This window comes from Siphateles boraxobius, unplaced genomic scaffold, assembly GCF_051911475.1.
Source record: "Siphateles boraxobius isolate OS27281-9 unplaced genomic scaffold, OSU_SipBor_1 41, whole genome shotgun sequence".
Lineage (NCBI taxonomy): Eukaryota > Metazoa > Chordata > Actinopteri > Cypriniformes > Leuciscidae > Siphateles > Siphateles boraxobius.
The window spans coordinates 39,243,768-39,268,218 of NW_027509042.1; the positions used below are offsets into that span (position 1 = coordinate 39,243,768).

Below are 24,451 nucleotides of genomic sequence, written 5' to 3' on the forward strand. Positions count from 1 at the left end.
GCTTAATGTTCTATGAATATGCAAATTAGCCCCGCCTCCACTCACTGAAAGAAGCTCAGAGATCCACTTGTAGACAATCACACGTTGATATGATTGGTTACAATGTAGTTTTGTGATATCAGAAACACCAGCGACTTCAAACTGTGTTTTTGAGACTGTCTTTGGTTCAATGGAGTTTTAAGGAGAAAAAACTCAGCAATGGTCTTGACATATGACTTCGCTCATGGTTTGTCTTAAAGCATAGCTATTAAAAACACCACATTGACATATAAACAACATTAAAAACTTGATTTTCACCATTTTGAATGAACTGGCAACAATTTTTAAGTGAAAACCTAAAACCTTTTTTATTAGATTTATGGTTTAAATAGAAAAATAGTTTCAGGTTTGGGGTGAAGGGATGAGGCGAGGACTCAGAGATAGACAGAAAATGGGCCTTTTATTGTCTACAAATGGCTAATGAACACAATCACAAGCCATATAAACACAAACGGCGTGCTACACAAACACAAGACACACAAAGACAGCGAACTTGAAACCACACGCACACACAACGAAGAAACCCAACTACTACTTTGACGCTTCAAAAAGTTCATAAAGAGATCGTAAAACTAATCCATATGAATTAAGCGGTTTAGTCCAACATTTTCCGAAGTGGTAGTTGCATAGCTGTCAATTGAAGGACAGACAGCTCTCAGATTTCATCAAAAAGATCTTCACTTGTGTTTTGACAACTTGACCGAGTTCCAAAATGATGGTGCATTCAAGTCATGTTTTGAACAAACGTGAACTCCACCAAAACATTGTAATAACAAGTTGGGAAACTTTGGATTGTCTTCAAGTCCTGAATTTTCAAGTTGGCATCAGTAAGAAAAATGGCAGTATGCAAAAACATTTAAAAACAAAATTCATTTACAATGTTTTACTTTTTTGCATGTACAAAATATGATAATATTGTACAATTATAATAGCATATATAACGATCCAGTTTACAGAACCCATACATTGAATAACAACATAAAAAAGCAAAAACACACCTGATGCACATTCTTTATTCATTATTTTCCAGAAGTAGAGTAAGGTTTTATTTTACTATAGGCTACTTCGAAAAAATGTAATTCTGAGTTTCCCACTCATATATGATATTGTGATATAAAAATTATGATATTGTGATGGCATTCATGTGCATTCAACACATAAATACGTTATTTCCGACACGACTTGAAAGTACCATAAGACCATACGGCAGCAGCAACAGAAACAGAAAATCAAGTTAAATAGTTGCATATTCTCATAAGAATTGGATTGTTTTATCATCCACTGTGAAGCAAGTCCAGATTGCTTAAAAAATATTTCACACCTTTCCTCAACAAGCTGCATGATTCGAGGAATCACTCCTGTCCGTGGCTGTTACACCCCAGTGTATAGTTTTCCCAGACATTTTTGTTTTGGATGATTTTCTCTCTCTCTCTCGGTCTCTCCCTCTTCTGGTACTTTTTGGGATGTACAACCCACTAATGGCTAAATGGTGTGGGTTTGACTAATTAGTGAGTCAGGTATTAGGTTACAGTCAACTGCTAGAGTTCTTTAGCACACACATTCTACCCTACACAAACCTTTTAGCAGTAGCATAGATGGCATAGGATAAGATGTGCCATAAACGCTAATAAAAATGCCTGCTTGCGGTCAGGGGTTCATTTATCCTTACCAGTAGGCCTAAATATAAGTGAATATGGCAATGCTTGCTTTAGCAATCTATAACAAAGCACAACAGACCACTCGAGACAAAACATACATGATCACACACTCACTAGAATAGCAGGTTTGCTAATAGTTGTTTTTTTGGTTTGCTAATAGTTTGTGAGCTAATCAAAACAACATCTGAGGCTAAAGACCAGCATGCAGCTCACCTGACCCCAATTCACCTTTGTCGCTTAAAGTCTTTTTCACATCAAAGCCAGCAGAAAAGAAGGAACATTAGAGATGGTAAAAGGGGAGGAACACAGCAATTGAAATTCTTTTGGAAGTAGAACAACAGCCTTTGACAAACAGTTCATGTGTAATATGTAGTGGATATTAAAGAGCTGTGCTACTAGTTCATGAACTCTTGACAGAATCCTGCTTTCCTAACCTGCACGTTTATAGGAGATAATGAAATTTTAATCCCATTAGGAAAGCGGTCTATAACAGACCTCCAAGACAGTCCTTTTTCATGGTGTTTTGAGTTTCCATACTTCAACTTGTTTTGCTTCATAGTTTTAATGACTATATCATTTAAGAAGTGAAAAAAGGGCTTGACCCCCCCCCCCCCCCATTTTAATTACCAAATTGGGTAACACTTTGTAATAACTGCACGCTATTAATCATTAGTTAAGCATGAGTAAACAGTTAATTCATCATTTATAAAGCATTAATAGACATTAATAAGCGGTTTATAAATTTTCTTTATTTATAAGCATATCTATAATGTGTTTAATAATTGTATTTTCATACTTTGTTAATGATTAATTAATAATTTCTAAATGAAGTATAGCATTATTTACAAACCACTTATTTAAGAGTTTTCAGTGGTTCATAAGATCACTTAGAAAGTGTAAGTAAATGGAGTAAATTCAGGTAGTTATAAACTATTTAGTAGTGGTCAGTTAACTATTTTTGTGAGCTCATCTAAAGTGAGGACTATTCATGCCTTGTAAAGCATTTATAAAGGAGATTTAAAGACTCAGTTATTTTCTAAACAGAAAAATGAAACAAACACGACACAGTGATTCAGAACATAGAAATATATAACTGAGTCTTTAAATCTTCTTTGTAAATGCTTTACAAGGCATAACTAGTCCTCACTTTAGATGAGCTCACAAAAATAGTTAAATGACCACTACTAAATGCTTTATAACTTCCTGAATTAACCCTGAATTACAGTCAAAATACATGTTAATAAAGCATTTATTAACACACTAAGTAACTATTACTATATGTCTGAAAAATAAGATGTATGAATGTACATTTAAATAGTTTATTAATCATTTACTTACTTTCTAAGTAATCTTATGAACCACTGACAACTCTTAAATAACTGGTAAATAAATAATGCAATACTTCATTTAGAAATTATTAATTGATCATTAATAAAGTATGAAAATACAATTATTCAACACATTATAGAAATGCTTTTAAATCAAGAAAAAAGCATTTATAGCTGTATTTATAAACTGCTTATTAATGTCTATTAATGCTTTATAAATGATGATTTAACTGTTTACTAATACTTAAATAATGATCAATAGCGTGCAGTTATTATAAAGTGTTACCACAAAGGGAACCCTCCAGTGACCTAATGACCCCCGACCCCAATATTTGACAAAAAGTTTTGTTTTACTTTACATTTTTAATGACCGAATTGTCACACCCAATAATTGACATTTCTCTACATTTTTGACGGCTTGTTGCCCAGATTATTTGTTATTTGACAAAAAAGTTTGTTTTAATATTTTTACTGGCCAAATTGTCAATGCCTAAAATATTGAGATAAATATAAAAAAGAGGCATTTTACCGTTCACAGAAATCATGCACAAAATCTAGAGCGGCGCTTCAATATTTTAATGGTGAAAGAGTGCGAAATATGATGGAAGTATAGTCAAATAACAAAACTACTTGACTTTTGTCCAATTTTGCTGTTTTGAATTGAAAATATAGGCTCTAATTAGTGTGTTTCATGTAATTCACAACTGAATGTGAAGAGACAAGTATAGGCCTATTTTTCCGTTTTCCATTTTCAACATATTAGGCATATGAATAACGGGCCGTTTACACAATACACTTTTCAACTAAAAATTTAAAACTTTGTATTTTGACCGTTCATTTACACGACAACAGCGTTTTGGGGGCATGAAAATGCAAGCTTCTGAAAACGGGTTTCAAAGTGCAAACAAAACCTTTTTCGTCTCCGTGTAATCTAAAAACATGAATTTGTGACATCATGCGCATTATGTGTTCAGTCATAGTTCAGGTGCATAGTTTTTCTTTACATAGGGACATCGCCAACTACTGGCCTGGTAGCGTAATACAGCGCTTTTGTCGTTTTGTCGCGCATTGTCGTCTGTAGGTCTACGCGAAAGACACAAAGGAAAATCGTTTCCATTTTTAGTACATCGTTGTTGTGTAGCCTATTGAATAGGTGCATAATTTAAAATAAAAATATTTGCAAAGAGTTCAAACTGATTTACAAAAAACATTCTTGAGCTTTTACTGTTTTTCTGTCTCTCAAAACATCTTGTGAACCATATATGGAATCAAATGACCAAAGCTTTGTTGGTTAATATAGGTCAAGCTTGACGTCAGTCTCAGGTTTGGGTGAACAACAAACTGGACTTTAGTGAACCTGTTTCAGATCAAATTGTTCAGGAGTGGTGTAAAACATGATGGAGAGAGAAGGGAGTGATAGAGAGAGGTGTGTATCATGTTAGTTCTTCTTTGAAAGATGTTGTGGTCTTCCGTTTGACCCTGGGGCTGAGCTGTGCTTTGAATCAGCACTGTGTGTGAAGTATCAGACATGTTTAGACAGGGGAACTCATCACCTAACTGGTTTCTGCTCCCATTGATGAGATTCCAGAAGAGATGGATTGCTCTTATGAATTTGATAGATTTTCAATGAGTTTGATTATAAGTCTATAAGATTAGACGACTAAACAATAAATATAATTGTGCACACAGATACAATAGCAAAATAAATGCTTAGTTCTTATGCTTACCAAGGCTGCATTTATTTGATCAAAAAATGTCATAAATGCAAATAGAAATGCAAGGTACTTTATTATTATCAATGTTGAATATTTTCCTAAATTTCCTGATTTTTTATTTTTTTTGCGGAAACCATGCTATACCAACACTCAAAAGTTTGGGATAATTAATATAAAATAGAACTTATTACATATTTTCATTCAGCAAGACATGTTAAATTGATCAAAAGTGACATTATATACCTTTAAAATGTTACAAAAGTTTTATATTTTAAATAAATACTGTTCTCTTGAACTTTATTAATCAAAATTATTAATATTCAAATAGAAAACAAGTTATTTTAAATCATAACATTTCACGATATTGTTTTTACTTTATTGTTGATCTTTCGAACTTCTTTCAAAAAACATTCAAAACCTTAATTTCAAACATTTGACATTATTCAATATTTTTTTCCATTATGTTTGGTATTATTGTTCATTAAGAGAGAAAGACTGTATGAATCCATCAGCGGGAGGTGATCAGAGGCATAGCTGTTTTGTCAGCAATGACAGCAGTCATCATATTTGACATTCAATTACAGTAATGTGTGGGAGGCAATAGGTGTACAGAAGAACAGCTTCTGGCCTGCCAGTATCAGGCAACCTGCGGTCTAGCATGCAGATGGTGAAGCAGATACACACGGAAGCAACTGTCCAATAATGAGCCACATCAGCTGATATGCCATTAAACATAACAAGAGTTAATCCAGCCTCTGATGTGGTCAGATTCTGCAAATCCCGATTGAGCTCTGCCAAACCAAACAGGTTTGATATCCACCTCTAGTTCAATGGAAAGTTTTTACATCACCACATGCACAGTGTGGGGTCAGTACGTTCTTTTTTTCTTCTTTCGTGAAGAAATTATTACTTCTATTCAGTAAGAGTCCATTAAATTGATTAAAAGTGACTAAAGACACTTATAATGTTACATATTTCAACAACTTTTTAAACTTTCTAGAATGATTTCTAAAGGATCATGTGACGGTAATGACGCTGAAAATTCAACTTTTCATTAAACATTAAAAACATTAAACACAAAAACATTAAAAACGCTTGAATGGTAGTGTATTTTAAAGGAGTCTTTTGTATACAGCTGCCTATGATTTAGAGAGAAGACAAAACAGGAAAAGGTGCATCTAGGAATTTCCGACATGGCATGTAATGAGTTTTCTTAAACTGAACTTAAACTGTAACTAAATTACTATAGAATTTTCACCAAATTGGAAGCTTACCTCACTTTGTCCTACTGTTACATGACATGAATTAAGCTGCAAATGTTTCCCTACATATTTGACCAATTTCCCTTGTACAGTTTTTTTCCCATCTACACTGGAGCAACATCAAAAGTGTGCAGAAACCATTTTGGATTTTATACACATAGCAAAATAACAGAAGACGTTCATAAATCACAAACACTTATTGATTTTATTTGGCTATACAATCCTTGAGAACAGATGAAAGGCAAAATACCAAATAAAGAAATGAAACATTTCTTAATTGAAGTGATGATGGTGCAAATCAATTATTTTGGTCTGTCTTTCTGCTGAAGGCTGGACAATTCCAGCTTGCTGCGGCAGAATCTAAAAACGTCAATAAATGAAAAAAGTGAAATTTGACAAAAACACTGACTTATCTGTGCATTACCAGATTTCAAAATTAAATGTAATCAAATGTTTGTAATTCAAACATTTATTAAATCTCCATCAATAGACATGATCTTTTCCCACATTCCTAAAAGATCAGTAATACAATCTGTTCATAAACAAATAAGTGGATGTGATAGTCACTGCTTCGTATGATTTCCTCACAATGCATTTTATTAGGAGGCATTAAAGCATGCATCAGCACACTGTCATCAAACCAAAGCTGCGATCCACTGGTTATCTCATGGATCTATAGACATGTAACAGGCATGACAGACAAACCGGCAGCACAAAATGGCTGTGAAGAACATTTCAGAGACTGATGCTTGACTCTATTAAACACTGTTCGGTGAACGCATGGCATTTTGCTTTATTCAACAAAAGCAATTAGTCCACGCATCCACCCAATCACAGGAGAGGGGAAGACTGGGACGAGAGTATGAAAGCCTGGATGGGAATAAAGTGCTCACACTGGTGGAGGTGGGGGGGGGGCGGTAGCACACTACAACACTCACTCTTCCGCTGGGAGTTTGTATCCTCACAAACATCAATCCTCACTGTCCTGGAGTGTGAGAGTGTGTCTGTACACAGGAGAGTCAGAGACACAGAGATTTGCGCACAATCTGCTTAGCTAGTCGATTGAACTGCTCTCTGTCCTCACGCCACATCTTAGAGGCGTCCACGTTTGCTCCGCTCTCATCGTTGGGCTCTGTAGGAGCAAATAGATCATTATTTACAATTAATTAAGGATAGGCACTGATGAGATGTAAATTATACATCTCAAAGGTATTAGAACATTAAAAATTCATTATTTATATAAAGAGTATAAAAAAAGAATTACTTCACAGTAAAAATTTATATATACAGTATATTTATGCGCAGTACATATAATACAACATAACATAAAACTTATAGCGTTTATTTACATCTGATCTCAACATTATTGAGATATATCCTTGATCTCGCAGGAACCACTTTAAGGCAAGAAGGATCAAGACAACTCAATTGTGAAAAAGTTTCTTCATCATTAAGTGAATGGTGACTGACCGGCAAGCATGCTGACCACAGACAGCAGGATCTTCTCCACGCTTTGCACGGGACTCCACCTCTCAGCACTGCTCTCGTAGCCCATGGGGTCATCACCGGGGGCATGCAGGATTGAGATACACACACGTCCATCTGGATAGACTACAAAAAACACAACACAACCAAGTTATGAGTTTTCTGTTGCCCGTTGTCCTCTAGACATCTTTACTGTCTTCATTGCTGGTTGACTGAATACATTTGAATAAACTTTCGACTTGATTATATCTGCATTTTTGACTGTGACTCTTTTATGCTGCAGCTGAAACAAACTAAATGGTGGATCAATTCACTGCATTTCATCCCACAGAATGAACTATTCTCCCAATTCATTATAAAAAGGCCATAAAAAGAGTCGAAATGGCAATTACGAACAGATGCCAGGGCGCTCAAAGAATCAAAAGAACATCGATTTCTGCTAAAATTGTCTAGCACACAAATAAAGATGAGGTTTTTAACCCTGGATCAGGCCTGAATGAAGCCACCCCCGCACTGCACGGTATCAGCCACTCAACAGCACAGCTGATGTTATCTCCTCTTTCTCTCCACAGATGAGGACAGTGATCAGAATCTGAGGCGTCCAGCTCTGATAACCGCCTCCAGAGCCCCGGCACCATCAGAGGACATCAGGCTGGTCTGCTGCTATCTGTGGCCTGCAGGAAGACCTTTATCTGGGCCCACTTCCCTGTCCACACATCCACCAGCAGGACCAGAGGAAATGCCCTCATTTTTTCAATCGATTAATCTATCTATGGGGCGGGGGTCTTAATCGAATAATTATTATTCAAATCGAATTATTAATCGAATAATCTATCGATTATTTTCTAAATAATAAATTCATCCTTTGGTTAATTAACCAATAATTAACCTATAATTTAGCAATAAATGATAACAGTAACTAATCTACGTATGAACTTTTACCTAATGATATTAATCATCCCAAAAGATAAGGTTTATGCAGTGGAGGCCTAATTAGGAAAGGTGTTTATTATGGCTGCGTTCACAGACACGTTTTGGGATTTACATCAGCAATTCCTTACAAGTGCAAATTCTGAAATGTTTAGTTCATTCAGGAGATTAAAGTAGCTGCTTGAATGTGTTCATTCGGCTGATTGATCAAACAGCTGAAGTCACAACCACATTCTAACTAACTAACTAACTAACTAACTAACTAACTAACTAACAAATACTGTAATAGTGACAGTATCAAACATGGCAGTGTCCATAAAACCGTGAACTTTTAAATAAATGAGTCCAATCGAGGTGAGAGTTCATCCATTAGACATTTTAAATAACCAACCACAGCGTTTAATGCTTTGCAAGCGGTTGCAGAGAGTATGTTTGAGCCGCGCGTCTCCCAGCCTCGCACCTACGGCAGCTTGTAAAAAAAAAAGTGCTGAATGAACGCAGCCGTTTTAAGCGCAAAATATGGAACTGACAACCACATTCTGGTGTTGTGTAAAAATTCACTATTACAGTCCAAATACTTGCGCTGCAGTCTCGTCAATTTGAGGTAGAAGAGCTCCAGGATGTTTTCTTTTCAGATGCTCCTGCATAGAAGTTGTGCTGCTGTGGAAAGCCATTTCAGTTTCACAGAGCGTGCAGAGCACCATTTTATTCAGTCTCTGTTTAAAAAAAGTTCATACTTTAGATCGGGCTCGATATTTTTGTAATAACAGCTGATTTCCACTGGAAATTTTCCAGTATGCCCGGGATCCACCATAATTGGGGAACATAAACGGCGAGACGAATCAACGCATTAAACGCAAATCAACTAATTTACACGCATTGATCTCTCCCTAGCCCTAACCATAAAGAAACTTTAAGACAGTCTCCTCTACGTCTATGGATTGTAACTGCATTAAAGTGTTTACGACACTGTAAATCCTAAAATGAAAAGTTTTGACTGTTGAAGGGATATAGTTCACCCAAAAATTTAAGTACTTACTCACCCTCAAGAAATTCCCGGATCAATATTCTTGAACTAAACGTTGTTAAAACACAAACGACACCTATTTACAATCACAGGAACCTAGACAACGAGCTAATTCTCCTCATAATATGAATTTATCTCTAAACAGCCGATTGAGAGACAAGTCCAAATAAGGGGCCGTCTGCAAAGTTCAAATCCCAAACCCATCTTCACATTTTATATTATTAAACATATTCTATAGCTTCACTATGACATTGTGGCCAAATTCAGTTCACACATCACCACTCTCCTGCTGGTTATACTACAATACTTAGTTTGATTTTAAAAAAGCATAGTAGTTATGATTTTTTATGAAATAAAATCAATAACTTCACACTTTTATGTGTAATGCCATCGAAATTCAGTAAGCAAATATAATGCTTAAGCTATGATTGTAACTAGCTGCGCACAGTACCAATATAATTTTGTGTAAATAATAGGCCTACTTATTTTTTATGTGCAATTACTTCCCATACTAGCTTTCCTGTAACTCAAACAGTAGAGCGTTGGTGCATGCAATACCAAGGTCATAGGTTCGATTCCCAGGGAAGAGCAAGAACTCATAAGAATGTAAATACATTTACATTCTTATGATTTCTTGCTCTTCCTTTGGATAAAAGAGTTACATTTACAGTTATGCATTTGGAAGACAAAGTGTTGTATAACCAATATTAGAGCAGTGATGTGTGAACTAAATTAGGTGTGTTACAGTGGAGTTATTGAATATTTTTCATAATATAAAATGTGCAAAAGCAGTGTAGTATGACCAGTGGGTCACCATTGATGTGTAAGCTGAATTGGGTGGCACTACAGTTTGTAACATTGCAATTAATGACTATTTTTGTATTTTTGAATATGAGTTGATGCTGTAGTTGTTTGTTGGGTTATATTGCACTTTGCAGATGGTCCCTTGACTTGTCTCTCAGCCGCCTGCACATAAAGATCCATTTAGCCTATATTATAAAGCTTGTTTTGAGGTAAATTGGGTTGTAGCTCGTTGTCTAGGTTACAGTGATTGTAAATAGGTGTCGTTTGTGTTTTAATAACGTTTAGCTCAAGAATATTGATCCGGGAAGTTCCTTGAGTTAAGCACAGACCGCATTTCTTTATATTTGAGTCCAAGTTCAAACACTATGAAACGCTCCAGTAACGTACGGAGCTCTGAAGCACTGCCAGCGGGACATTAAACAGGAAGTGTCTGTCCGAGCTCACAACAGGTTTTGCGTGGGAACGCAAATATCTTTGCGAGGGAACGCAAAGTTTCTCGGGGGAACGCAAAACTTTTGCGAGGGAACGCAAAAGATTTTTTTTTTTTAATTCTCCCATCCTAATTTTTTTTTCACCACCACGTCCCTTTTAGGGGCTCCGTACATATAGAACCACAGACAGCAATTATTTTATCGGTGGGCACACAAGTTTGCACAGAAATGTAAGATTTTTCCCATCCTCACAAACCTTGTCATAAAACTCGTTTAAATGGTCATATGACGCCTCCTTGCTGCTTTTTGTTTTGATTACGCATGCGGTGTTGCGACACTGGTGGCTGGTGTTTTTTCCGCTACATATTAAGGCCCGTTTACAGTGTGTTTTAGCCGGGTTTTCGCCTGGAAGGCTCTATAGAAATCTGGCACCCTATTTAACGAAGTTAGAGACATGAATACGAAGTGGAGACATGAATATGTATTGAAAGTGGGTCATATATGTAGTAGAATAGTATCATACATTTCTAATTTGGGACCTTTTTGGCCGATAAAAGGCAGAAAATGACTTTTTAGTGCTTGTGGATTGTAGACAACAATCCCCATAGTGCATTGCAATGCTCAGCTCCGCAGGCCACACCCACTACTCCGTGCCACAGTAGCTAGCATAACTGCAAGATATTTGTGCAATGAACCTGCCACGTTAGCGTGTTAACAAAATGAAAATAAACTTACTTTACAGAAAGACGACCATTTGACCCTGTAGGCTTTGGCTGATGTTGCCAGTTGACCTTAGGTATTCTAAAGTAGGTCTCCAGGACGCCGCTATCCATATGGGGTTCGAAACTCGGGTGAGCAACAACACACACGTCCGTATCCTCCTCCGATTCCGTAATTTCGTCAATTAGAAATTGGCACCGCTGGAATTCTCGGCAAGAGACAGACTCTTGTTCTGTGTCCATTGGCGCACAGTGAGAGCACAGGCACCACCAATCTGCCCCAGCTCGAGCCATTGCGGGCTCCTCGTCCGCGGCAGGCAGATCGTCTGCATCGGCTGTGGTGACAGCAGCTTCAGCCGCCTCCTGTTCCTCCGTAGCCCTCAGCTGCTCGTCACTATACTGTGGCTCATAAAGGTAACCACGAACAGCCGTTTCTACCATAACTTCGTCAAAATCCAGATCCTCCATAATGCATCCGTCTGCGTATTCAGTACCTTCGTCCATATTTTCAAAAACTGCCGGTGAAATCAAGCACTGGCACTGATCTGGGATAGGTCTGTTAGCGCATTAGGTCCAACCCCCTATGGGGGGGTTAGAAAGGCTGGGAACTAGTGTTTGTAGTCTTTACAGAAATTCCCCCCTTTTACACTTCCTCCTACAATGACGTAAAATGACGATTTTTGCGATTTTTGATTTTAGGAAGTGAAAAAGGTAAATAAAGGATCTCTCTCGTCTCAGGGGAAAATGAAAGAGTGTTGCACGACCATTCAATAATATGACTGGATTTCTAACACTGGAAATCTTAATGCAAATGGGTGGAGTGACCCTTTAAACTGAGAGTGCTGCCGTTCACAGACACCAGAATGAACGAGTTCACAGTAACGTCCATCAGGCAGTAATACAGTACGTTCAGTTCACGTTCGTCCAAAATATGAACGAGTTCATGAACTAACGTTCAATGAACGCGTTCAGGCACAACACTGGTAACAAGATCCTTCAGAAATCATTCTGATTTGTTGCTGAAGAAACATTTATTATTATTATCAATGTTGAAAGCAGTTGAAAGCAGTTGTGATGCTTAATGTCTCTGTTGAAACCCCGATTCTTTGACAGAAAATGTAAAAAAAAAAAAAAAAACGCATTTATTTGAAATAGAAATCTTTTGTAACACTGTAAGAATGTCTTTACAGTCACTTTTGAAGTATTATTGTCTTAAAATAAAATCGTACTGACCCCAAACTTTTGAATGGTAGTAGGCCAATATATAATGTATAATGTATTTTTTAATAATTTCCATAATTCAAGTTTAAAGATTCAAGACTTTATTTTGATGAAAGACTGAAAATAGACGTTTGAGTTTCAGTGTGTTCAATCTGAAAATATAGTGAACCTTTGTGTTTTTAATACATTTTAGATGTGAAACATGCTCCAGATTCAAATCAAGGCTAATGAAAACATTATGTTGTGAATATTGTATATTCGCCAATTACTTTAATAATTAACTATATAACAATGCTACAAATCTTTTCTAATGTGAATATTTTATTATAAATAACTGTAACATATAACTTGTTTGAACTGAAGCAATCTGACATTCATGAATATTTGAGTCACCAAACCCCACATACACTGTCTGAATGCTGAATGTGTAGTCCAGAATAAACCACTCACTGTTTGGATGGAACATGTCACAGGTGAACCTCATCTTGGGGGGGCTGAGGGGGTAGTCTGAGGGGAAACTAAGGATGGCAGGAAACACACCGCCCTCAAAACATGTGTCCTCTGGTCCCCTAAAATAAGAAAACAAGAAAAGATTTTAGAAAGTCTTGCAATATATCCAGACAAGCAGGACCAGCATTTATAGATTTTTATAATTTAATGCTTTGTTCTACAGCTCAGAGTTGCAACAGAGCTAATAAAGAAACAATGAACTGAAGCATTCCAGGAGTGACCCCTCAACCCCCCTAAGCAGCAGCTGTAATGTCTGGATAAGCTATTACTGTATTGCCCGCAAATCCCTAGCATTCAGTAGTCTTATTAGAAATTTTAAAGCACATTTACACAGCCATTTTTCAGAATAAAAATCATTAACATCAGGAATTAGATGAACCTACATGGTGTGCAGAAGTCGCCTCTCAGAAAAAAAGAGACAATGCAAATGTCTTACATACAAAATCCAGTCTAACGGCATCTTTTGGTTTAGGACAAACAATATTCCAAATGTTTATTTGCGAGAATCACTTAAAAATATGAGGCAAGCGAAAACATTTACAATCTTCCACATAAAATACATATCCTTAAACATAAAAAATAAACCCATTAAAAAAAAACCGCACAATCATAAAATCACACAACTACATAAATCTAAATGATCTACTGACAGCATTGGCAGAACTTCATGGAATCATTCTCAAAGTCCCATTTAACATGCAAATCTCTTTCTGTTTACTTATCCAGCTGTCTATCAAATACTGTTTCTATGGGCAGATATTGATCGTTAATCATGATGAGGAGCGCATCAAACGAACACAGTTCCGTATCTGTGGAACAGCTGTCAGGGAGTTGCTAGGGACACTGTTCCTTATTATGCTTGGCAATTACTTTCACTTAAAAACTTATCAGTCAAAACCACTGATCTAACCACCAGTTTGGTTTACCGGAGGACACATTGTTTGGTCTTATCCAAAATCAAAATCAGTTATCATCACTTAAATGTGCATAAAAACCTATTAAGGCGGATACATTTTTTATCCGATAAGACGACGTGCTCCTAAACTACAATGAAACACATTTACCAAATGAATCCCTTGATGCCCAACAAAAAAACTCAATACCTTTGCCTCAGGATGTGATTGGATAACTGGACTAACCAGTGGACCAATCAAATTGCACAGCATATCCTCAAATGTTGTTTGACCATTCTGATATGCCTGAGCCAAAGTCTGTTGGGTATAATGACCTCCCATAACAGTCTAACTTGATTTTGTGTTCCCAAACACCAGGGGCCTGTACCATGATGGTAGTTGAACAAACTCAGGGTTACAGGATTAGTTTTGAGTTGACAAAACCAAACCAATCCAACCAGGCTTTGTTGGTACCATGATGCTGATCATCAACTTTCTCTGTCAACTCAGGCTTTGATCCTGAGTTTAGGAGTTTAGCTGTGACATCAGTATCGAACAGCCAATCACATGTTGAGAAAGAGTGAAACTGAGATTAATTTCTCACGAGAGAAGCAGCGCAATTCACTTATTAAATAAAAGTATTAAAATAGGAAGAATTTAAACAAATTTACACAGCAAGAAGAAAACAGCTGTCTATGAAAGAGGACAACTAAAAGAAAAAGTCTCGCTACTCTATATCAGTCCAAGTAAAAGTTGTGAAGTTAGTTTATACAGTTGATAAAGGTATAGAGAGAATTGAACATTTAAGCTCACATGTAGTTATTTTATAGCTTCATCTATTGATGCTAAAGCGTATTTATATTACCTTTATATATTTATTAATTTAAACTGCACGATAATAATTGATTAACTAAAATTGTACATGTGTGATTGATTAAGGTTATACTAATTGCATAAATAATATCTAAATCATACAAATTTATTATTCTAAATAAGCATCACTAAAAACCAGACGATTTTGTCTTTAAAAATCATTTGCTATGTAGTGACCTTTAATCTGGAGTAGAAACAGGTGGAGTGACTTTATCGCACCAGGCATGTGTCACTTTGCACACATCTGATTGGTCCAAGTTCAGTTTGCAACCTCTTACCTGGAACATAACCTGCCCCGGACCAGGTTAGCCGTGGAGCGTAAGTTACTATGGCGATGAACACTGCTTAAAGCCAAACCACTTTCATGGTCCCTAAAACCCAGGGTTGTCGCAAACTAAACTGAAACAAACCTGGCTAGCCACCTAAACCGGCTTCATGGTACTATAGGCCCCAGGTATCCACCTCCGAACCCAAGATAACATGACGCCATTTATTGCATTTCGTCTGCGCACAGTGAGCCACGGCTTCATCAATTCTAGCAACTTAAATTTTTCTTACAGATATCTTGTGCCATTTCCCAGGAAGTGACAATTTCTTTCTCTTGAACACATGGAATGGAAACAGTGCTTTATACGCAAATGTTGTATGCAATATTCCAGTTTTGCACATAGGATAGATTCAAAACTTTTGTCGGAAACATAGCTATTGTGACTTACTAAATTAGTTCACAGTGTCATTTTAACTTTTTGCGGTGAATGCAACCTGAAGCGGATTAAAAACACAAAGCACAAAAATAAAAACTCTGAAAGCACTTGTTCTGGTTAAGAATTTATTTCTGTAACTGTAATTTTTCCATGTGTTATGATTCTGCGAGTAACTTGTCTCATGCTTAATCTACAAACAGACACCTCAATTTCTCAGCTGCTGAGTACAGGTGTGCAATTACTTTTCTTAATAATAGGACATTTTTTTCAGTTCATTATAAGCATGCACTGCAGTTATGTCGTCTGCTGCTTTAAATGCTTGAGATCAGGATGGATTCTGATTGGTTGTCAATGTTTTTATCATTCATAAGCTGGGGAAAAAAATATTGTGAAAGATTCCATGGTATCGATTCTCTGTGGCAATAACGTTATAGTTGTGGTCTATTGTTTTGGGAGCATTCAGAATAATTACCGTAAGAAAAATGCATTTTTATCATATATTTTTATTTTCTTTAACATCTTATTATCTGTGTTCAGCAAACTAAATGGATTAATAATAACAATACAAGATTTTACTGTACTGAACGAGCAAAATCAAGCTATGGCGTATTGGCCCTCTGTGCTGGGTCACACTAGACATGGCAGAGAAAATCAGTTTTCTCTTAAAATTTCAAGAAACACATTTTCTCACCCTGACTGATCAAATTAACGAAACAAAACAAAATAATACTTACATAATCAAAGCCTCCCATTCAAAGAAATTCTCCTCATTTACAGGCCCTGTAGGGATGAAATGAGTCTCAATCAATATCAATATTCGTATAATATAGATACCTATTATAATTAGATAAGTTACTCTACAGTAAAACCAGGGTCAATGGTGCAGGTTAGTAACTGTCCTATTTCATACCTGCCACAATGCCCTCTGGAGGGTTGAGAGTTAGTTCTGGGGAAAAAAAGAAATGAGTTGAGATCAATTAGCTATAATCATGTAAATATGCTGAACAGTAAATACATATATTAAAAAATCATCATCATCAGTTTACTTCAGTGACAGCACTAGACTAAAGAAATTAGTTTCGGTTTGTTCAGTGCGACTTCTGTTGATTTCTGTTGCCTTACATCCTATTAATAATTCATACTGTCATCATATTTCAGCGAAGTTCTGGGAGTATCTGTTTCTGCTTGAGGGGACAACCGCTGCCAAACTGTTGCTACCAAAACAGTGTAAAATCCACAATTCACAAGCACTAGCATTGCGCTGCCTTTTAAAATTAATTGCCAGTAAGTGACTTACGTTTGTATTCGGCCATGAGTCTTTTTAAAGCTGTTCCAGCCATTTTACAGCCTGGTCTAGAAAGAAGTTGTTTTGGCACGAAGGGTGACGACAACTGACACGATGAAAAGGGCAAGGCTTGTCCTTCCGGGACAAAAGCGAGCAAAGAATTTCGCAAGCGAAAGATTTGCCACTCCACCTTCACTTCCGCACGACGTCAAGTGGCTCTCACGTCATCTATCCACTGACATAACATGTCAAATTTGACTTTAAGTTCGAAAAAGGAACACCCTGAAACTCTCTTAATTGTTGATTAACCACATAGAGTTATTTATTTCTTTATCTCCTTCGAAAATGTGATGCTTTGTTTTATGGTGTTTGTGTTAAACAATGATAATGCTTTTTTTGTTATTTAAAGAGGGATATAAAGGTTAAAAATCGACTTTATTTTAAGAAATGTTTTGTTTGATTTTATTTCGCTTTTGAAAACCAATATGAAGATTTCCTAATGTCCCTCGCCAGAGTGGAATGGCTAAGTATTAGTCCAACTGTGGACGTAGTAAGCGCAAACTGACCTCTAGCGGAAGCGTCTGAGTAGTGCAACTTGTGCAAGTGCAGAAGGGTTTCAATGGCAACCATCACAGAGTTGAAAAGCGGTGAGCTGATACTCAAAAATTTAAATTCAGCATATAATAGTGGTTATGATTATTTTGACAGTTTTTTATGTCTAGTCTACTGTCGTAACGTTTCATATTAATGTTGTTATATGTTTAAACCAAAGCACCAAATCTCTCCATTGTTGTGTAACGTTAGGTTAGCCCAGCTGAGTGCAGTCTCTGTCTCTCTCTCTCTGTTTCTCGCATTAATAATCTACCGTTGTCTCTCTCTTTTCTCACATTAATCGTCTATAGCCTTAAAAGAGACGCTGGAGGCCCGTGGGGTGCTCGGGCAGCTGAAGGCGAGGATCCGGGCGGAGGTGTTCAGCGCGTTGGATGACCAGAACACGCCGCGCCCGCCGCTGTCGCACGAAAACCTGCTGATCAATGAACTGATCCGAGAATACCTGGAGTTCAACAAGTATAGATACACTGCATCAGTGCTGACCGCAGGTGAGCAGATGAGCCCTGCAGGAAGACCAGATGCACGGTCACTCATTATACACATATGAAAGGGTTAACTTAGTTCACCCAAAAATAAAAATAAAGTAACCCATAAGTTACTCACCCTCAAGCCATCCTAGATGTAGCCTATATGACTTTATTTTTCTGCCAAACACAATCAGAGTTATAGTTTTTGAAGCCCAAATAAAGTGCATCCATCCATCATAAAAGTAATCCACACGACTGGCTTCCCGTAATGGCCATACGCGAGTCTAGTTCCGGCAGACGTGTGACCTCTGACCTGGGGCCTGTTTCAAAAAGGAGGTTAACTGAAAACTCTGAGTATGTTAACCCTGAAATGAGGGAAACTCTGGGTTTTCTGTTTCAGAATGGGATGTAAGTCAAACCTGAGAAAGCAGGGTAAGTCAAGCCCATTTCTGAAAGAGAGGTAACTTATACTCAGAGTCAGTTACCATGGTAACTTACTCTGTGAACCTAACCTGGTCGGGAGCAGGTTTACATCCGTAAACCCAGAGTTTATTTCGGTGTCCTCCCCTTTTTTAAAGAGGAAGCAGTGTTTAAACACCTCATTCATTCTTTCGGCACATTTATTCATTGCTGTTTTCTCCCCCAAGTTTATTAATAAGATGAAGTCTATATAACTTCTGAACTGGCAACTGAAAATACAGTAGATTAGAGTTACATAATGTAGTTCTAAACAAATTCTACAGAATTAAACTGTGGCATTCACTGAAAATCCCTGAACTGTGTTCATCTGTGCACCAGAAGTTGATGGACCTTCCTCCTGCTGTTCTTCCACACTCTGGGGACGGGGGAGAGATAAGAATATCCGTTTATACTTAGATTCTATAGGCTACTCCACATAAATAATGTTAAGAAATGTGAATGTGTAGATTGTTGGATGTGTAGAGTAGACACATAATATTAACATTTCCTCTGTAGGCCTCTCTGTGGCAGCAGAAACTGTTTCTTCATCCCCATCGTCCTGTGAAGATGAGCATTTGGTTGAGCACATTTTTTCATAATTTCTGGTGTATTGAGTAGGCTACTTCTAACTATTTGGTGTTCTGTTGGGACAGGAGGCTCCAAAAGACAGATATTACCATCAGAATCTGTTGGGAACAACGAAAAACCCAACCCAAAGTAAAATAAATGTTAATATCAAAAATAGCCTATATAAGAAATAACACATATGCTCAAGCCTTACCTGATTGAAGTATGTTTTTATATTTCATTTTAATCTGCTGCCATGTTCTTTTAATGCCTGCAGGATTGCACCTACATGAAAATTAAAATTAGGTTGAATAACATAGTGTTCTTCCAGTTTCACCTCTGATATTTTAACAGTTGGGCAAGTTACTCTAAAATGGTTATTAATTACTAACTACAAATGACATCTTCAACAGTGTAATTAGATTAATGTAATAATTACTATCTCTAGAAAGTATTGGTCTACTTATTAGTAATTACTTTCTAAATCCCATATCAACCTCAACCACTTGAACAATACAAAAAGAGACAAGAAACTGCACTTTTAATGCTTTCAAATTAACAATATACAATTGCATGAATTATTCTTGAATTGACCCAAGTGTGTAGAGGGAGAAAGTTACATTAAAAATATACTTTTTAAAATTTTTATTTTAAATCCACAATTGTTTTATACAGAATTGTTCTATAGTCTATGCAGTATTCAATGCAATGACATCAGATTTTACTTTATATTACAGAAGAGTTAAGAGTAATCCGTTTAATTAAATAACATTATTTAGATTACTTGGTAATTAATTACACCCCACACTGTATAACAGTAATTATACTCGAGCAACTATTTTCTCCCAAACGAACTCTCTGTCCTTAGCCGCTGTTGCCCTGCTGCTTTAAAAAAAAATGTGTTCGTACTCTCCATATGCTTTTAGAAGCACATCCAGTTCTGCTGGTGAGAAATATGCAGACCTCTTTTTGTCTGGCGCTGTTCATATGGTGACTCATAATATCTGCACTCCATTGATAATGTCATTTTATAGTTGTGGTGCACAAGCTTAACTCAGAGTCAGTCAACTTAGAGTTGATTGAACTTACTCATTTCAGCTGTTCTGCAACCGAAAACTCCGAGTTTCCCATCTCAGGGTAAGTCAACTCAGAGTTCAAGTTTTAACTCAGAGTTGGTTGAACCTCCTTATTTAAACAGGCCCCAGATGCATGAGGATGATAAAGCAAAACAAAACACCGGTCATGAATTCAAAGTTTACAATAAGAATTTTTAACAGGGAAATGTTAGAGGAGCTTGAGTTTGTTCCCTAGCATTACTCGCGTACAGCCATTGCCGGAAACTAGTGATTATAGTTTATAAAGTGATAAATATGGATGTTTTTCTTACAAAAACGCATTCCTTAACCCCCTGGAGCCGTATGGATTACTTTTATGATGGATGGATGCGCTTTTTTGGGATTCAAAATCTCTGATTGTGTTTGGCAAGAAGAAACTCATATACACCAAGAATAGCTTGAGGGTGAGTAAATTATGGGATCATTTAAATTTTTTGTGTGAACTAACCCTTTAATGTAAAATGCATTGTAAAAACAAACCTTTGAAAGTTGATTTGTTTAAAATGATGTATCAGAATCAGGTCAGCCTGAAGTTCCCTTGGACCGTCAGTTCATTGCCAATGAGCTCAATGTCGCAGAAGATTCAAGTGCCAAAGCAGTGTAAGTATGATTGTGACAAATAAGTCAAACTTTATTCATAGAGCACTTTTTAAATGAGCATTTACAAAGTGAATTACAGTGTACAGTACAGGCCTCAACAATAAGGAGGCCCAGGGTCAGTGTGATGGACTTATTGTTGTGCTTATGATCTTCTATTTCAATAATTTGATGATCATGTACATGGTTTATAATAATAATAATAATATAACAATAAACGTTATTTTCTAGAGCACCATTAAAAGTTGTATCCTAGTGCACTTTATAAGAATAAGAAAAAATAAAGGAGAAATACAATCATATAAAAAGTGCATTCATAAAAAAGAAATGCATTCAGATACAAAATACAAATGCTATCAAAACAATTCAAGAAGTAAGTAAACCATATATAATCAAATGAAAGCTACACTAAGAAATTTTGTTTTAAAGGAAGATATAATGTTTGATAGCATGTTTATATATATATATATATTAAAAAAAACTGAATAATATAAAAATCTAGGCTTAAATGTGTACCTGTTTTATTTATTTATGGGGCCAGTTAAAATTTTGGCAGGTCAAACTTGCACATGTTGGGAGATACAAGAAAATAAAACTGACTGAGTAAATATAAGAAGTACTAGAAAGTTAATAGAAATTAAAACAATAAGAAATTTAAATGCAGAACAAAGAAAGGAGAAAAATAAAACATTGAATTAAAGAAGTTAACAAGTAAACCACAGTAAATAAGAGTTCTTTGAGTCGAGTGTGATACTTTATAATAGTGCAAATTGAGTCTGCTAGAAGTCTGATAATGAGATCCTCTGCTTGGGACCATGTAGTGATTAAAATCTGACTTGACACTTTCAGCCATGTTTTAAATACGACCAGCAAGGAATGTTGGCGCAACACCATGAAGACATTTAAAAAATTTAATAAGAGGGTTATTGTAATCAGTTCTGTGAAACACAAGCAGAGTGTGATGTGATTTAAGTGCTGGATTTGATTCCTGACAGTACGAGGAAGCATTCTTGTTGATGCATTCGGAACTCATTTTAAGTGTTTGATGGAGATTTTTGGTAAGTCAGCCAAAACACTACTCCAGTAGTCAAGTCTAGATGTAACTAACACATGAATGAGTTTCTTGCTCAGACCAACATCGATGGTGTTACTCGAATACTCACTCTCACCACCAGAAACACTTTATCTAAACTTTTATTCATTGCATAATTAAGGAATAGAACACCCCAAAAATAAGTTATTTACTCACCTTTTGACTTTAACCTTTTTTCTTCTGTGAAACCTGAAAGACATATTGGAAGAATGTCCAAGCTGCTTTTTTCCGTACAATTACAAGTGAAAGCGTTCACCCAAAAATGAAAAACTTGTCATCAATTACTCACCCTCACTTCGTCCCAAACCCGTAAGACTTTCGTTCATCTTCAGAACACAAATGAATATCTTGTCAATAAAATCTGAGAGATATCTATTAATATCTCCATTGACAGTCCACATAACTACCTCTTTGACGCTTCAAAAAGTTCATCAAGAGATCATAAAACTAATCCAAATGAATTGAGCTATTTAGTCCAAATTTTCTGAAGAGACTCGGTCGCTGTATATGATCAACTGATTGAATTTAGGCTTTTATGCACATATACAGTAAACATTGATCATAAACAGAAGCTCAACCGCACCTGCTTGACGCGCGCTGCGTAAAACAAGAATGAACCTCATTGGTTCTTGCACATCAAGCGAACATGCTTGAGCTTCCGTATACCAAAACTGATGTGTGAATTGATGAATGTTAATATTTAAGCATAAATTCAATCTGTTCATCATATAAAGCGATCGAGTCTCTTCAGAAAATTTGGAACAAACCACTTAATTCATATGAATTAGTTTTACGATCTCTTTATGAACTTCTTGAAGCGTCAAAGTGGTAGTTGCGTGGACTGGTAATGTAGGGATAGAAATACCTCAAATTTAATTTAAAATATCTTTATTTGTGTTTCAAAGATGAACGAAAGTCTTACGTGTTTGGAACGACATGAGGGTGAGTAATTGATTACAAGTTTTTAATTTTTGGGTGAACCAACCCTTGAATGGTCACCATGGGCTTCAAGCTCTAAAAACTGAATTTTCATTTTTGGGTGAACCATTCCTTTATGCTTTTTGTATTACTCTTTCTTGCTGTTTTTAGACCATTGATGTATGGATTGCTCCATCATTTCCTCAGCAGTAAAGAAGAGCACAAAGGAAAACTCTTCCTTAAAGGCTCAGCAACAGTGCATTCACAAGAAGCACATGGCCATCTCAATACAGAGTCATAACCCTGATGGGTAAGAGAGGGCTTGAGTTCGACTTTGCTTGTGCATATTGTTTTGTGTAAATGTAATTTTTAGTTTCATAAGTCTGAAAAGCTTTCATCTCATTCAGCTGCTTTTTTGTTGTGTTTCCAGCTCTGTAGTCATCAAGAACCAACATACAAGAGGATGTCATATGATCACAGATAGATGGTGAAGGCACAGTTTCCATTAAAGAGGCTAAAATAATCTGTCCCTCTGGTTTTAGATATTCAATATATCTACATTTCATTTTTAATGTTGTTTTTTATATTCATAGTATTAGTTATTCAGTTTAGGTTCTTAAGAAAAATACAGTCCGTTACAATATAGTCATATTCCTCATGTATTAAATGTAAATAGTCTTGAGATCTGTTTTTGAATTTGATGTGTTTGTATCCTTTTCTTTTAATTTCTGCACATGCAATATTAAATTTACATTTGCAGTAAAATAACAGCCTTATTTTTTTGTACACATATTTGTTACATTTTAAGTACATTAGCAATGACAATTATGCACATTTTGGTAATTTCTGCAGTCTGGGTTTAAAATGTTTAGCTAATCTTAAAATAAGTGCTTTGAGTGTTTAAGACAAATTAAGATACATTTCTTAAGATAAATTTCTTTGAGATTTTGTTTACTGTTTGAATTCTGTTTTTGAATTTGATGTGTTTGTAATCTTAAGATAAGTGCTTTGAGTGTTCATCTTAAATGGCAGTACATTAAAGAACTGTCAAAACAAGCCTAGATTGTCAGATAGCTTCATGAGTCTTTCTGGTAAAGCCCCAGGTCCTTGAACTTTGAACATTCTTTCTTTTGATCGGTTTTCATCCTTCACTCTCTTTTCATCTGGACAAAGCCAACATATCTAGGAATGACATTTGAACTACAGCTTCTTGTTTAAGCTACTCGAACATTTGACTGTCTAATGAATTGTCTGTATCGTCAGAAAGTCTTGTACTTTAAAAGAAAAAAAAAGTATCATTTGTGGTCATTCTTTAATTTCTTTAAGTGCTTCTAGTGAGAAACTCCTTAAGAATCTCAGTTGTGTTGTACTATAGTATGGTTTTCTTTCACCTCAAAACAGCACGGCTCACAAACATTGTAAACATCATCTGTTGCCAAGTTCTTCAAGTTTCCACTTATTCCTTAAAAGGTAAGTCACTTCATACTCACTCAATACTTCACTTGATAGCTTTTTGCACTGATTATTATCACATATAAGGGGCAATAAAGCGGTTCGTTGGAAGCTTGATGAAATTTCCCCAGTGCATTGTCCGGGTGCATTTTCTTTCAGTAAAAGGTTATCATCAACAGATAGATCATGTGAAATAATTTTGAATAAATGCGAGCAGCCAAATATTTGCTTGCTCTCCCGCTGCTAACTGCATTCCAACGGACAAATATATCCAAACATATCATGAC

General features: G+C 36.2%; 2 protein-coding genes across 4 annotated transcripts; one reads left to right on the forward strand and one right to left on the reverse strand.

Annotated features, from left to right (window-relative positions):
* Window positions 1–6,184: 6,184 nt before the first annotated feature.
* On the reverse strand, window positions 6,185–17,058 carry ube2g2 (ubiquitin-conjugating enzyme E2G 2 (UBC7 homolog, yeast)). 2 transcript variants are annotated; one of them, XR_013193063.1, is made up of 7 exons: window positions 16,897–17,058; window positions 16,510–16,545; window positions 16,334–16,379; window positions 13,070–13,188; window positions 7,473–7,613; window positions 6,941–7,134; window positions 6,185–6,362 (listed from the first exon to the last, which is right to left on the reverse strand). XR_013193063.1 is itself a non-coding variant. In XM_077199562.1 (6 exons), exons 1-6 carry the CDS (start codon window positions 16,937–16,939, stop codon window positions 7,022–7,024), a joined length of 498 nt encoding a protein of 165 aa, XP_077055677.1. In that variant the 5' UTR covers window positions 16,940–17,056; the 3' UTR covers window positions 6,185–7,021. The 2 variants fall into 2 exon arrangements, 1 of the variants encoding a protein (XP_077055677.1); XM_077199562.1 differs by having other exon boundaries at window positions 6,185–7,134; window positions 16,897–17,056.
* A 6-nt stretch (window positions 17,059–17,064) lies between these two features.
* Window positions 17,065–24,007, forward strand: cep20 (centrosomal protein 20). 2 transcript variants are annotated; one of them, XM_077199564.1, is made up of 6 exons: window positions 17,065–17,131; window positions 17,398–17,531; window positions 17,787–17,984; window positions 20,620–20,704; window positions 22,923–23,022; window positions 23,143–23,477. In XM_077199564.1, the coding sequence occupies exons 2-5, from the start codon at window positions 17,504–17,506 to the stop codon at window positions 23,011–23,013; spliced, it is 402 nt and encodes a 133-aa protein (XP_077055679.1). In that variant the 5' UTR covers window positions 17,065–17,131; window positions 17,398–17,503; the 3' UTR covers window positions 23,014–23,022; window positions 23,143–23,477. The 2 variants fall into 2 exon arrangements, with proteins under 2 accessions (XP_077055679.1, XP_077055678.1); XM_077199563.1 differs by having other exon boundaries at window positions 17,075–17,131; window positions 22,884–23,022; window positions 23,143–24,007.
* The last annotated feature ends 444 nt before the right edge of the window (window positions 24,008–24,451 follow it).